This window comes from Ctenocephalides felis, unplaced genomic scaffold, assembly GCF_003426905.1.
Source record: "Ctenocephalides felis isolate EL2017-DRISC unplaced genomic scaffold, ASM342690v1 CF-g0.4_SCAFFOLD_01170, whole genome shotgun sequence".
NCBI lineage: Eukaryota > Metazoa > Arthropoda > Insecta > Siphonaptera > Pulicidae > Ctenocephalides > Ctenocephalides felis.
In genome coordinates this window covers 61449529-61466441 of record NW_020537324.1, presented here as the reverse complement: position 1 = coordinate 61466441, position 16913 = coordinate 61449529, and the positions used below count along the sequence as shown (strand labels likewise).

The 16913-nt window shown below is 32.1% G+C and overlaps 2 protein-coding genes across 2 annotated transcripts; one reads left to right on the top strand and one right to left on the bottom strand.

The window, feature by feature from the left end:
* Positions 1–156: 156 nt before the first annotated feature.
* LOC113367484 (nucleoprotein TPR-like) lies at positions 157–13560 on the top strand. The gene is made up of 14 exons (XM_026609089.1): positions 157–438; positions 504–5642; positions 5740–6113; positions 6569–6736; positions 6846–7085; positions 7249–7392; positions 7464–7674; positions 7732–7906; positions 9721–9855; positions 10769–10797; positions 10878–10984; positions 11122–11208; positions 12699–12864; positions 13172–13560. Exons 1-14 carry the CDS (start codon positions 276–278, stop codon positions 13423–13425), a joined length of 7392 nt encoding a protein of 2463 aa, XP_026464874.1. The 5' UTR covers positions 157–275; the 3' UTR covers positions 13426–13560.
* Positions 13561–13827: 267 nt separating this feature from the next.
* LOC113366731 lies at positions 13828–15169 on the bottom strand (the record flags this gene model as incomplete). Its single annotated transcript, XM_026608386.1, has 1 exon — positions 13828–15169. A coding segment is annotated over exon 1 (1284 nt), but the record flags the coding sequence as incomplete, so codon positions are not given.
* Positions 15170–16913: the final 1744 nt, after the last annotated feature.

Sequence of the window (16913 nt, the reverse complement as noted above, 5' to 3'; positions counted from 1 at the left end):
AAGAAATTAAATGTTGTATATTGGCCACCCCTGGAATTTATTATCCCCATAATACTTTTTCTGTACACATGGTAACACCTTTTATTATCGATGTGGTAACACTGATTTAAAATGCTATTATTTAGTGACAGTTATCTCAAATTACTTTAACGCGTACTTCTTAAAGCCTCGCTTTCAATTGTTTCCTTTTATCTATTTGGTTAATTCAATTAAATTTTAATTTTGTGTGTTGTGTATGTTATGGCTGTTTTATGAACGTTTAATAATTTATTGCAATGGCAAACGAAAACACAACTATCTTAAAAAAAGTTTTGAGTGATGACGAAATTAGTAAAATTCCTGTTGAAGTTTTCACCAAGCTTGAAGCATTTGTAGAAAAGAATTTTGAGGAATGTTTGACATCAAAAGCTTTACACCAGGCCGAGCGTGATAGTACAAGTACGTTATAATATTATAAATTGATATTTATATCGTTGAATATAATTTTATTTTTGTTATTCTAGATGAAAAAGTAGCAGTTCTAAAAAGTGAATTAGAAGAAGTACTTAGGAAGCATGAAGCTGATTCAAATCGCTTGAAAACGTCTCTAGAACAAACTGAAGAACTACAAAATGAAGTGGTGAAACTTAGATCTCAATTAAAAAGTCTTGATGCAAGAGTAGTAGATTATGAAAAGGAAATACAGCATATGAGACAACAAAGAGATAGCGCAGTCGATGAACGCAATGAGCTTCTTACAACTCTAGAAAGACGCAATACTGAACTAGGAATTTTAAAAACAGATCTTACTGCCATGACAAAGCAAATGCAAGATGCAGTTAATGCCAAATGCGAAGTTTTACTTAAAGCTGATGAAATAGCCAGCAAGGAATTAGAATTGAAGTTTAAAGAACAAGAGATAAATAGTATTAGACCTATGCTGGAGGAACAAATAAAATCATTGATGGAAGATTTAAATAAAAGCTGGGCTGAAGTAGCTAACATAAAGAGGGATCAATCGTCTAGTGCCATTGTTTTACAATCAAAGTTAGCTTCAAAGGTTGAGGAGGTTCGAATTTGTCAGAACCAAATTAAGAACTTAAATGAAACAAATGCACTTTTAGAGTCTAGAGTTGAAGAACTTTCTCAAAAAGTTAAGGATCTTGGGGAGGAATCTTACAAAATGAGAGAAAGTTATAGGGATGAAATTACTTCAAAAACTAGACTAGCTGATCTGTATAAAGAATCTAGTGAAGACCAAGAACATAAAAACAAACTTCTTGTAGAGAGATTAGAATCAACCGTGAAACAATTAGAAGAAGAATGCCAAAAATGTTCTGAACTTGAATTTCAAATAGAAAATGTCAAATCTACTTGTGAAGAAAATATTGCATCTAAAAATGCATGTATAGAGTCATTAAAAGATGAACTCAAATGTGCTAATAATTTACTGGATGCTAAAAAGCAAGAATTGTTAGAAAAAGCCGTTGAAAGCCTTGCTCCATCTGCTGCTATCACTAGTAGAGTTTTGAAATCTGGAATGACGTTAACACAAATATATTCAGAATATTGCAAAGTTTCACAAGAGTTAGTAATCAAACAAAATCAAGTTGATGAACTAAATAATTCTCTTCAAATAGTTCTGAAGGAAATTGAAGAAAAGGCTCCTATTATAGAACAACAGAGATTGGATCATGAAGCCGCTTTGCAAAACATAAATTCATTGCGTGAGCAATTGGATAATTTGATAAGTGAATGTAATACATATCGTGAAGAATGTGCTGAATCCAAGCGCTTATCAAATTACCACATAAGAGAAAACAAGAAATTGAAGACACAAATGTCTGATTTAGGACGTCAGGTGTGTTTCTTGACAAAAACTATTCATGAATTACGAGGAGATGCGGTACCTATGAATGATAGCAGTAGCTTGTTAGAAACTCCTCAAAATGCGGCTGATTTGATTTCAAAGAATTTAGTAACATTTGGTGATATTCAGGAGCTTCAAACAAATAATGAAAAATTATTGTTAATAGTAAGAGAGATGACAAATAGACTGGAAGAAGCTGAAAAAAATGTGGGTGGGGCAGATACAGTTAGTCTCCAGGTAAAGATAGACGAGCAAGAGAAGAAAATTAGCTCTTTACATGAGCAACAGCAACAGCAAATAAAAATGGTTAACAGCGTAATTCGACAAAGAGACACATATCGCAAATTGTATCAAGAACTTTTAGATAACAGTGCACATTACAAACCGAAATCTGATAAGACTGCTAATGTGGAAGAATTAGCAGACGACTCTAAAAATGGTGACAACTCAAATGTGCAACTCAACTCAAAAACAACTTCAATGTCTCCCCAGTTACATAAGAGTAAAGAAGTAGAGCAGAAGCTGTCGCAAGCTTTGGAAAAGTTGAAAGCACTTGAAGATGAATATGATACATATAAAAAAGAGAAAAATATAAATGAAAAAATGTTAAATGAACAATTAGAGAAATCAAGAACTGAATTATTTGATACAAAATCACAATTATCTGCAAGGCTTGCTAATGTTGAATATAATGAAGAGCGTATCAAAAATTTGAAACAAAATGTTGACACGCTTCGAAGGCAGATTGCATCACTGGAAGATCAAAATAAAATAAACAATGACACCATAATTAAGCATGAGCAAACAATAATTCGTTTTAAGGATGAAATGTTAGATGCTGTTGCAAAATGCTCTAAAGCAGAAGTTACACTAGAACAATTGCGCAGAGAAAACAAGATGCTTCAAGAATCAGAAATACGTCTGCAGAAACAACAAGAAGCTGTTCATAGGGAGAAGCAGAGTCAAGCTTTGCTTCTGAACAATTTGGAAATGATAAAAGCCAGTTTTGATAGATCAGAATCAGAAGGCAGGATGAGATTAGAGAATCGTTTAGATGATGCTACGAGAGAATGTTCTGCTTTAAGAAGACGTTTGCAGGAAGAACAAGATAGATTCCGAGAACTCTCCTCACACTTGGAACGACAAACTGAGACCGCCAAACAAAGAGCTGAAGAGGCACAAGGGCAATCAGTGAAACTACGTGAAGAACTTACTAGCATTAAAAGTGAACTTGCAATTAAAACTAATCAAGTAACAGAATTAACTAATAGAGTTCAAAAGTCTCTTATGTCTAAAGATGATGAAACTGTTGATGTCAAGAAGGCACGTGAATTGGAGAACCAAATTAACCAAAGTCGTAATGAAATAGTAGCTCTTAAAACTCAATTAGAAAGTGCTCAAGAGCAAATCAAACAATATACAGATATATCAGAAAGTGCAGAAAAAGAATTAAAAGATCTTTATAACAAGCATGCACAATATGTAGCTACTAAGGAAGCTGCTTTGTCTCAAGCAAATAAAATTGAAGTTGATCTGCGTAAAAAAATTCAAGAATTAGAATCAGAAATAGCTTCAAAGGCCAATCAAATACCTCAAACAAATAATCAAAATGATTTTAATAAGGAGTCTTTTAATCAAATTAAAGTTGAATTAGAGTCTTGTAAAAAGGAATTAAAGGAAACACATGAGCAAATAAAGAAATTATCAGAGTCATTACAAATAGCAGAGGATAAGTATGGCCATGAATTGGTTTTGCATTCCAATGATATACAGTCATTAAATACTCTTAGGGAAGAACTTAATAAGTTGAAAGAAAACTCTAAAGATTTACAGTCAGAGAAAGTTCGAGCAGAGCAAGCTCTTGAAGTTGGTGAAGTAAGTCTCAGGGAACGAGAAAAAAAATGGGAAGAATCAATGAAAGAGCTTACAAATAAGGTTCATGATGTGACTTCTCAAAATGAGGTATTGCACGAACAGATTCAAGTACTAAGTACCCAGTTAGCATTATCACATGCAAATACTCTTGATTCTTCGAAAAACAACGTTTGTGATAATTCTCTGCTTAATCGTTCACTAACTGAGGAGGACTATGCTAAATCTTCTGATCAATTGTTGCAAGTCATTCAGTTCTTACGAAAAGAAAAAGGAATTGCTAATGCTAAGGTAGATATTTTACAAGATGAGAATATTCGTTTGAAAACTGAGCATGACATAACAATTAAACATTTGGAGGAAGTTAAGAAAACTTTAGAAAATGAAAGAAATAAAACAGATGTAATTCAAAGTACTACAGAAAAACATGCTGAAGTTTTAAGAAGTGTGGAGACTCTTAATGCAATCACAGACAGCAATAGAGTTTTAAGAGAGGAACGAGATTCTCTAAAGAAGAGTGTCCAGGATCAAGTGCAACGTATAGAAAAATTAGAAGAGCAGTTAATTCCTCTTCAAGAAACTAATAGATCTTTGCAAGCTAAAATTGATTCAGTGACTAATGAGAATGTTGCATTGAAGGGAGAAATAACACGCTGGAAAAATCGGGCAAATCAACTTATAGAAAAAACTAACAAGACAAATCCTGAGGAATGGAAAAGGCTACAAAATGAAAGGGAAGGTCTTGTTAAGATGTTAACTAATGAAAAAGAAAGTCATAAAAAAACTGCAGACGAACTTGGTCTTCTTAAAGCTGAAAAGTTGAGAATGGAGGCAAATATATCAGCTTTAACCAAGCAACATCAAAACCATGAATTAGAGTGTAAGAGGTATGCAGAAGAAGTTGGTGCACTGAAAGTTAATATTACAAAACTTACACAAGAACTAAATGAAACGAAAGAGGCACTTATTAAGAAAGCTGAAGAAAACAAGAAAATGAATGAAGATTTGGCTTTGAAAGAAGCATCTTTGGCGGATATTCGTAATAAAGAAGGACAGATTAGAAAAATTGCTAAGCGCTATAAAGATCAATATTTAGAATTAACTAAAACGTGTGAAGAAGAGAAAAAGAAGATTGCAGAATCTGGGTCTGCAAGTGCTGCTGTAAATCAAGAGAATTTGGAAACCGCTAAAGAAGAAGCCAGAAAACCACTTATGGAAAAGATTGCCGAGATAGAAGCCGAACAGAACAGAAAAACTACAGAAGCCGCTGTTGAGACGACAAACCTGCGGGCAGAAATAGAATCTCTGAAGAAAGAAAATGAGGAACTTAAGACCATATGTGCCGATAAGGAAGAAAAACACAAAAATCTTATTAAAAGTGCTCGAACTAAGATTTTGTCTTTGAGCGAAGCTCGAAATGCGCTTGATCGCGATTTAGCGGATACTCGTAGTCGATTGGAATCCGTCGAACAAAGTAAAGGCGAAAGTGATGTTCGCCTCTCGCAATATGAGCAAAGAATTGCTAGGCTCGAAAAAGAACGCAATGATCTGGCTAATGAAAAACAAGATGTTCTACGACTGAATCAACAAGTTGAAAGCTTAACTCAGCGTAATCATCAATTACAACGACAACTGGGCTTGCAGCAGGGATCAAAGCCAACTACAAGTGCAAGTATTGCTGAGAAAAGTGGGAATGAAACCATCACTCCTCCAACTGCTAATATAAAGCCAATGGCCGGACATTCCAGTGGGCAGTCTTCAGCCACTGTGCAACCTTGGAGAAATAATGACACACCTTTTGCTAGTATTAGGCCCATATCTGTTCCGCGCACTGCAGCTGTTCTTCCTACAAGTCAAAGTGTTTCTGGCTCAACTAGTCAGAGTGTCTTAGTTCCACCACAACAACAAGTTCATACAACAGGTAATTCAGAATTAATTTCATAATTAAATTGGTTGCATTCTTGAATTTATGCACAAATGTCTTGATAGTAATAAATTCTTTTCATAAGCATTGTTAGGTAATTCAACATCAGGTGAGGCGATGTCAACATCTCCCACTAGCTCCCACATGGACTATATGCCAGCAACCAGCTCCGCACCTATGGCATCTGGAGGTAATTGCACAAGTGGAAGTGTTAGTGGTACATCAGCCACCACGAGTGCCAGTGGAGGACCAGTTCGTCAAGTAGCAGTACCTCCAATGTCTTCTTCAACTAGTAATAATCAAAACACAAGCAGCGCGAGTGGAAGTAGTAGCAGTGGCAACATTGTTATGCAGCAGCAACAACCATTACAACTGCAGCAACCAATGCAACAGCAGGAGATGGCAGGAACTTCAGCTGAGAGCACCCAGGTCAGACCGGTGCTTCTGAATGGCTCCCTGATTTCTTCGGTAACTCACAATCACTCATCTCATATGTGCACTCTTTACCACTTGAAATCATCTGACACATTTTACATTCACTGGGTAACAATTAAATTTTAAGCAACTTTGATCTTGCATGATGTTTAGTTTTCTTGAAAATGATTATGATTACAAAATTAATTATAGTTTATAACAGTAATAACAGTTATGGGGTTAAGTTTGTGCAATTCTTTCAAATAGATTATATTAACATGTTTTTATCAATATTTTTTTATATTAATGAGTAACATTTATCTCTATAATCATTGTCATGAATAATATAAAACATTAACTTAGTCCATTTAACAAAAATATTATATTGCAAAAAAAACTTACATCTATTATTGTTTTAATTATTAATGTCTAATTAATAATTAGTTATTAAACCTTATGGATCTTGTATATAAAATAATAACAGTTTTATTTTTTTATTTGGTTTTTAGGATATAGAGGCAAGTCAGCAAAGTTCTCAGGGATTGACACAATCTGTAGCCTTAGTTCAACCCCGAGTAGAGATTGTGTCCAATCCTCAATCATCTCATAGTACACCACATGTTTCATCGGCTCCATCTCATAGTAGTGAGGTCATGCCCCATGTTTCTAATATCATGGTAAGCATTATTACAGGAAAATATAGTAATAAATATTAGAAACATTAATTATCACATCAAAACTATTTCATTTTCAATTTACTAAATTTATACATTATTTATTACAAAGGTCTCCCAACAACAAGCGTCAAGTTCAAGCAATGTCACTACAACTGTAGCCGCTGGTATTGGCTCTGCTGGAAGTTCCACCAGTCACAAGAGACCACGTGATCCCACGGAAGGTACAACTGATACAGAGGGTTTGCAAGATCAACAGCGGAAGCGCGCTAGGCAACAACATGTTGTTCAAGCTTCTACAGTAGATGGTTCTATAAGCAAATCAGGTTTAGATTCAGAAATCGAATATCAGGTAAATAGATTAATTTAATGAAATGTTATAACTTCATTCTAATTCAAGACATTTTAAGCTAACATGAACTTAAGTTGTCAATCAGCCTTTGTTTGTATTTTTAAGTTGTTTTTATAGCAAACAAATAATTTAAAGTGCCGATGTATTGAAAAATATTTAATAGGTTCCAACGAGTTCTCAGCGAGATCAAGAAGATGATAATTTAATAGTGGATTCTGAAGCTTCTGAGGATGATGGCCTTCAGGAACCGGATGATGGCCCTTATGAGAACAATGGAGAGGAATATGAGAATGAAATCTATGAACAAGTATTTTTTTTTTATTTTTGTGTAAAATCACTGAAATTATATTTTATCAATGCAACCCCTGTTATTTATAGGAACAAGACCTTGCATATGATGAGGGTGATGAAGATAATGAACATGATACTGACAACATGGTTGACAATAACGAAGTTGAAATAATTGATGATAGCAATGAAGGTCCAAACCAGTCAGAAGGTTCTAACAGTACTAGTGGTATTACAGAATCAAACAGTGCTCCTTCAAATACATCTCAACAAATACAGACTATTAGTAGTGGTTCAGAAGGTATTTTGTGGTAATTTTTAAACCACAAACAAATTTTTTCAAATTTATGTTTTTCAGGGCAATCAACACAATCTAGATCCCGTTGTGTTGCGCCGTTGGTACGCTCTGGTCAAGCACAAGCTTTAATTTTGCCACACCACACACATCATTTAACACCAGGGTATGAAGAGTCTGGTGATGACGGTATAGTCCCAAGCACACCTACCTTATATGTACCTAGAAGAAATGATGGGTAAGATATTTATTGTTAAATAATTATATTGTATCAATATGATGTTTATGAAACATCTTTCAATTGTTGAACATATGAAATTGTAATTTAATAGTATTAAATTTACAATTCAAATCCGTAGTTGTGATTTATTTTTGATAATTCATGATTATTTCTATTTCTATGTATTCACATATGGACATTATTTTCTGAAAATTCAGATATAAACAATTAACATTAGACTTATGACGTCATTATTGGACGGTAAAATTGAGATTAAACAAATAGATATTAGTTTGTTCTCGCGAAAAAATCCGATTATTTAATTTTATGTTTTCTCGTCGTTTGAAATCATTTTGAATCGAATGAATCCAAATTTGGAAAAAGTATGTGTGTGTGAGTGCATGTGCCGAATTTTGTTTGTCATCTACGGTTTCCCAAAAATGGCTGGACCGATTTGAGAAATTTAACTATTGTGTATAGCATCGTGCCTTAAGGCAAATTGCTGGAACTTTCCGTACCGTAACGAAATTTTCCAGGAATATTAAATGTTTTCAAATTATAAATACTGTAACTTTCTCAAAATCTTTTGCACCTTTAGCTCGGTATCTCCGAAACGGCTGGACCTGCCTTTGCAAAAACTAATCACCGTTTCTCCTCGACATTACAAATTGAACGTTTTTTGGACCATTCAAATTGGATGCTCCGTTCTCTCAAAAACTCGATTTCCATTTTCTGCACTCTGCTCCGTATCTCCGAAACGGCTGGACCTGTTTACCAAAAACTAATCAGCACATGTCCCTATCAATAGGAATAGAATGTTTTTGAACCATTCAAATCGGTTGATCCGTGCGCCCTAAAACGTGGACGAAACCATTTTTTTTTAAGGTATGTCAAAATGTTCAGAAACCTTCAAAACGTGAAGAAATGTAAAAAAATTCAATTTTGATTTTTGGACGATTATAATTACTTACCCTATGGGAAGTTAATAAAAGCCATTCGATGTAACTCCATAAGAAGTACCGTTTCTTTGTAATTAGCAGAAAGTTGTCAAATTTTCGTCTACGTTTTAGCCCAGAAACTATAGAAACAGCAAAACTGATTGAATTACATTCGTTATGTTAAATGGTTAGTTTTTGTAAAGATCTGCAGAATCGTTTCATCGCAATTAAGTATTGAAAAAAAAAATTATATGAAAAATTTGTATGACGATATTTTCGTAGTTTGAAATAATATGCTAAAATATCATAGAAATACGATATGAGCGATTGAAATGTAGAAATTCACTAATCATAATCTATGCCGCCCTGTAATGTTTATTGCGAGTTTCGTCGGTACTACTGATTATAGTTTACGTCCATACTTCAAATAAATAAATTTTTGGAACTTTTATTTTGAAATTAAAGAAATTTATTTAATTTATACAATTACAGATATTATAAGTACGTTTAAAGATATCAATTGGAAATATATTTTTTTTTTTGTGAAACCGAAAAATTTCGAAATAACAGTTGAACATTTTACTTAAATTACTGAACCTTATTGAGTGCATTATGAAGAAGTTCATGCCACTTGCTTTAAGGCAGGATGCTACTTACTGTAGGACCTTAAAATATGTTTAAATATTAGAGGGTTAACAAAGGCAATCAAATATTTAGTAAAATTGATAATTTTAAGAATGATTACTGGTTCCATAGTACAATCAATTTTTTTTGTTTATGAAATTTGATCTTTATGTGTGGAAAACTATCTGTTAATTAAGTTTTTGTTGTTAATTAATTTTATTTTATTTGTAAATTTAATATAAAGTTTCATTTTTCTTTGCTTGCATTAAGATTTGGAGAAGCAGTAAGTTCGCCTCATCCCCATGTACCAAGTGCGCGATTTACATTCAGTGATACTGCTAGTGTCAGACAAGTTCCAGGCGCTCCTCTCTCACAAAGTGGTTTAGAAGCTGTTGATGATACTAGATGTGAAATTTTCGTCTACGTTTTAGCCCAGAAACTATAGAAAACAGCAAAACTGATTGAATTACATTCGTTATGTTAAATGGTTAGTTTTTGTAAAGATCTGCAGAATCGTTTCATCGCAATTAAGTATTGAAAAAAAAATTATATGAAAAATTTGTATGACGATATTTTCGTAGTGAAATAATATGCTAAAATATCATAGAAATACGATATGAGCGATTGAAATGTAGAAATTCACTAATCATAATCTATGCCGCCCTGTAATGTTTATTGCGAGTTTCGTCGGTACTACTGATTATAGTTTACGTCCATACTTCAAATAAATAAATTTTTGGAACTTTTATTTTGAAATTAAAGAAATTTATTTAATTTATACAATTACAGATATATAAGTACGTTAAAGATATCATTGGAAATCGTATTATTTTTTGGTGAAACCGAAAAATTTCGAAATAACAGTTGAACATTTTACTTAAATTACTGAACCTTATTGAGTGCATTATGAAGAAGTTCATGCCACTTGCTTTAAGGCAGGATGCTACTTACTGTAGGACCTTAAAATATGTTTAAATATATATTATTTGGGTTAACAAAGGCAATCAAATATTAGTAAAATTGATAATTAAGAATGATTACTGGTTCCATAGTACAATCAATTTTTTGTTTATGAAATTTGATCTTTATGTGTGGAAAAACTATCTGTTAATTAAGTTTTTGTTGTTAATTCATTTTAATTTTTGAATTTAATATAAAGTTTCATTTTCTTTGCTTGCATTAAGATTTGGAGAAGCAGTAAGTTCGCCTCATCCCCATGTACCAAGTGCGCGATTTACATTCAGTGATACTGCTAGTGTCAGACAAGTTCCAGGCGCTCCTCTCTCACAAAGTGGTTTAGAAGTGTTGATGATACTAGATGTGATCTCTCCCAATTTCATGAAGCAGGTACCTAGAAGCTACTTCTTCATTTGTCATCACAGTATGGAGCAATGACTAAGTATACTATACAAATTTTTCTTCTGCAGGTCAAAGTGTACCAAGTGCTACTCTTCAAGTTTGTCCACGGGCACAAAATACAGATGATTCTTGGAGGTTCCTGATATTCAACCTGGACCCAGTGAACCAAGAAAAGGTACTTCATTTTTTTTTAAATGGGAAATGAGAATTTTCTTGTAATAAATAATATAAACTTTAATTAATATTTATAGATAATGTACCTGAAATTAAATTAGTGACGACTCATCTGAGGATTGCAATGGTTGAAGATGATTTTTGGATGGCGAAATGAAGGAAGTTGAAGCAGACCCTGTTTCATCAGAAGGCGAACAGCAAGCAACGGCGACAGATAATATAGAAGTAAATCATACATATAAATAAATATATGTGTATATATATATATATATATATCTTGATAGTTTTTTCGACGTTGAAACATATTTCAAAGTAACTGGCAGCCCATTCGTCGAAATAAAAAAGGTATAAAGTATAAAAACTTCCAGTCGAGTCTAGATGCTCGGTATGGGCGTGCTTCTAGCTTCACAATGATGTATTTCATAACTTTTAGTAAAATTAGTTTTCAAATCTTTTAGTTATACATAATTTTTTTCTAAAAAATGTTTTTCTAATATGTTATTAAGTTTAATTTTTTAAAATAAATTTTTGTTGAGTGTTTTTGTCCTGTGTTGCTGAATGATGACACGCATCTTGTTCGAAACGTATAAATAAAAGTTTTTATACTTTATACCTTTTTTATTTCGACGAATGGGCTGCCAGTTACTTTGAAATTATATATATATATATATATATTATTATATATATTATATATAACAAAGTCTAATAATCGGGCATAACATCAATAAAAAACATGAATTTCTTTCAAAAATTTATTTAAATCCATACGTTTCGGCTATAATATAACTGTTAATACATATGTCAACATCAAATTCAGAATCATACAATATATACATATATATATATATATATATATATATATATATATATATATATATATATATATATATATAATATATATATATATATATACTAGATGACCCGACTGACGTTGTCCTGTAACCACGCCTATAATTTTTTAATTACGTAAGCAGATATGCTTAATTACGTCAGCAGATTTAGTACAATTATTTACCCCCCCCCTTCCCCTTTGTCAGCAAAAGTAAGCAAATCTGTCACCAAAATGTCACAAAAATAAACAAATCAATAACCCCCCCGACCCCCTATAGTGCTTACGTAATACTTGAACGGCCCCTATACTAATATTTAACATTTACATAAAAATAATAATTATTGTTTTTTAAATTACTCTTCACACCAAAATGCATATACGTCAATATGAGCGATGCTAAATGTAGAACTGCTTTAAATAAAATGATGAGTTTCAATTCCCACAACTATATTGGAAATTAAAAATGTCTTTTAAACAGATATAACAAATTCAGAAAAAATTAATATATAGTCCGCGGTAAAAGTACAATATCACCGTGGATTTTCCCCCCAAATTATTGCTACAATAATGTTGCCTATAATTTTATAATCTTGTACCATATTTTAACTATTTGTAGTAATTATAATATCTAAATTACATTTTCTTAGTAATAATTCAATATACATTATTACCAGGGACGCTCCTGGAGTCTTCAGCGCCCGCATGCCATTTTTTCTAGACTATATAAAATTTGTATCGTAATATAACATATGAAAACATTATTAATCCATGGTATGAGTATGTGCACAGTGGTAAAATATATATTTTTTAACTTAACAAGTTGTCTAAACTATGTATTTACTATTTGGAGTCTAAGATAGAAATGTATAAATTATCATTGCAGATGGAAGAAGAAGGTCGTGAAGCCGAAGCATCTCAAAGCTCAAGTTCAAATGTACGATTTCGAGGTCGCGGTTCAGCACGCCGCTCTATGAGAGGTTTTTCTCGTGGTTCCAGTTCTCGACAACAAAGGCACACTCCAATCATTTGGAATGAGGCTCATGGTCCAAGTAAATAAAATAATGCATATAGATTTTAAATTCATTTATGGTGTCATAGAATTTTAAAAACAACAGATATTAAAAAGGTAGATTGTAATAAATCAATCAAAGATACTAAATCAATAATATGCAATTATAAAATAATCCTTATTGTTCATAGTATTGCACATTATTTCACACTTGTAATAAGTTCATTATTTTACACTTGCAATAAGTAATAACAATGAATTTTTCTACTTATATTATTTAAACTATATTTGATAATTGTTAATTTTGAGTTTTTTATATTAAAATTTATATTTAACTATTTGTGCAGGACAACAGCAACAGCAGCAGCAACAGCAACAGATACTACAACAACCACCTCCAATGCAACAGCCACAGCAACAAAATCCTCAACAACAAACACCACCGATGACGAGACAAATGGGGCAACCAATTTCTGTTAGGGGCATGCAGGAACCACAGCGAGGATCGTTTATGCGAGGAAATCCCCGTGGACGACGTATGCGCCGGCCGCCTGGTGGACCTGGATACCCAGGAATGCGGTTTTTAAGTAATAGGTTGTAATATAGTTTTTAAGCTCTTTATAAGTGATATTTACTACCATTATGGTGCATATTGACATGCAAATTCAATTTTAATATAATTGGAAGGCTTTGAAGCATTTCTATCTTTTATATTTTTTTTTATTATTATGGTATAGCGCGATATTTATAATTCTTGACATATTTGTATGAAAAATGTTATTTCAAGTAGATAAAAAAATAATAATAATGTATATAACAATTTTAATCTGTTAATTGATGGAACTTCCTATTCTATGAACAAACATTAGACAAATAAAATTATGAAAATAATTGAAAATATAAAAAAAAGTATGTTTATTTTCGAAGCTACTCCAGTAAGCTTGTAATCTAGTAGTTTCAAAAAATTTCTTCATTTTCCAATTTTCAATATAGAGAATAATAAATGTTTCCTTTCCTCTGATCGACTTGTATTGGATTTTGTTTTAATAAATTTGCTTTCTAAAATAATTCGCAATAATCTCCTTGGAATATAATTCAAAATACAGAATGAAAGTGCGTTATTGAACAGTTCATCTATATTATTTTTATAATCTCCAGAATTAAATTTATTTAGTATAATATTCTCCAAATTTTCAAGAGTTTTTGGATTCATAGTCCAACCCAGATAACTCAAAGCCCATAAGAACCTGCTTAGATCTTTTCCTCGTATGTTATTTGATTCAAACATATGTGTTTCTGATTTACCATCAGTTAATTTTTCTAAAAATTGAGACACTAGAAGTGTAATACAATGCTCATCCATATAGTAATTATCTGCATAATAAGGCAATATATGCGAAATGGCAGTTGCATTTAAATCTTTTATTTCAGTGTTTACATATTTTGATATCATTTCAAGTAAGTCATTATTGAAATATCGCGATATTCTTAAAGATTTCAATAATGTAATTAAAGAAGGAACATCTATTTTCTTATGTGTTAAACCTTCTATTAAGTTTTCGCTTATATGATTTAATAAATCTATTGTATTGATTTTAACACTCATTTTAAAAGCAGCATTGGTAACTATACAAAGCTCTTCCTGCGTTAAGCTATTTAAATATTTGTCTGACAAAATGAGAAGAATGTTCCTCATAACATTCGTGTATTCAGGGTTATTGTGTTTTGATAGGCCTAGATAAAAACTGTATTGCACCAGATGCTCTTTACTTAGATCATCGAGCTGATTACTAATTCTTCTCATTGCTTGGTCATAAAATTTCAGTTGAGTTGTGTAAGCCGGAATAACATACATATAAGCGAATAATATATTAAAAATTTCCTTAGGAGCCATGATATCAATTTTGGCACATGTTTCTCTTTCTATGAGATTAATACAAGATAATACATTGTTTGGGGGTGCTCTTGTATTATAGGTATACAAGTAATTTAATAGTGTAGGTACATCAGATACTTCAACTTCAGATATGTTCTGTTTTAAAACTTTCGGGTCTGATATAGGAAAGAAATCTGAATATCTTATTTTAGCCTTCTCCGTATTTAAATCTTTTGCGTTGCTGATGCCAATATATTTAAGAAACCGTAATTGAAGTGAATTTCCATCAAGATTACCACTAAGATTGAGGTTAAATCTGGCTACTGTAGTAGCCGGTTTATAACATCGTGCACTCAAAAGTTGAAGCGAAAACGTTAAAATCCGATTTTTTTTCAGAATGCAGCTGGCCATTGCAGTAAGTATTAAGAATTAGATTATTAATTAATTATAAACACTACTTTAACAAATTGAAAACTTGAAAAATTCAAAAAGGTTAATATCTTCATTTGTAAGATTAGGTAACATGAAAATAATGAACATTAACAGAACTGTCTAATGCTGCGTCCCCACTGCACGAATCCGTGCGGCGAATCCTGTTCGCGACGCACGCATGCGTTGGCTCTTGTGCGCGACGCACACTGCGAGCAATTTGATACATTTGAAATTTTTAGGATTTCATAATATTTTTTTTCTTGATACAGTTCAATTATAAGAAGTGTAAAGAAGTATAACATCTTCTCTACGCATATCCATTTTCAAAATTGAGGATAAGATGAAATATCTCAATGCCTTCACTGTACAATTGAACTTATACCGTAGCACAGATCAATGTTTACGTACAAGTTCAAAGAAATAACGTATACGGCTACAGAGGCAGGCTGACCAACAATTATCAGTTTTGAATAAAAATTATTACTTCTGTTCTAAATATAAATACTTGTCAGAAAAGACTTTGAGCAAAAATTCAGTCTGCATATTAATAAGATTTTAAATGATATTTAGCGTAATTGCAAATAATACAAAATTACCATTTTTTTTTTTTTTTTTGAAACATTTAATTTATTTTGAATAATAAATATATGATACGTCATATAAGTAGTAAGAGTATATATATATATATATATATATATATATATATATATATATATATATATAATATACATGATAATATCATGATGATATAAAATTAACTCTGAAATATGATAAATAAAGTCTACCAAAATATATTTTAGTTGGATATACATATATTTCAACATATCTATAACTTAATTACCGATGTATTTCCTATACTAATAGTTAGATAAAATTATAATTAGTACATCAATTTTAATGACTGCTTACTTATTAACTTCCCGTAGGGTAAGTTATTGTAATGGGCCGAAAATCGGAATTGAAAATTTGTACATTTCTCGACGTTTTGAAGGTTTCTGAACATTTTGGCATACCTCAGAAAAAATGGATGTGTGTGTGTGTATGTGTGTGTGTGTGTGTGTGTGTATGTATGTGTGGATACAAATTTCCAGTCACGTTTTAGGGCGCACGGATCAACCGATTTGAATGGTTCAAAAAACATTCGATTCCTATTGATAGGGAAAAGAGCTGATTAGTTTTTGGCAAAGGCAGGTCCAGCCGTTTCGGAGATACGGAGCAAAGAGTGCGGAAAATAGAAATCGAATTTTTGAGAGAACGGAGTATCCGATTTGAATGATCTAAAAAACATTCAATTAGTAATGATTGGGAGAAGTGTTTATTAGTTTTTGGCAAAGGTAGGCCCAGCCATTTCGAAGATACGGAGCTAAATATGTAAAAAATGGCAGTTATTGAGAGAACTAAGCGTCCGATTTGAATGATTCAAAAAACTTTCTGCTTGTCTTAACAAAATAATTGATTTTGGAAAAAAAAAATTTGTTCGATTTTTTTTTTTTTTTTTTTAGTTTTTTGTTGAAACAAATAATTTCAACGTTGCAATTCAGTTTATATAATTCTTATAAATATTAGACAATGTTACAATATTTATAATAATCTATTTGAAAACATTCAGTATTCCTCGAACATTTCGTTACGATCCGGAAAGTTCCAGCAATTTGCCTTAAGGCACAATGCCATACACCCCACTAGTTTACATTTTTGATCCGCGCTTTGACGCTAATCCATTAGTGTCGGTTCGGGTATTCTCGGCAGCCCGATGCGTCGGGTTGCTCGCGGCGGGAGCG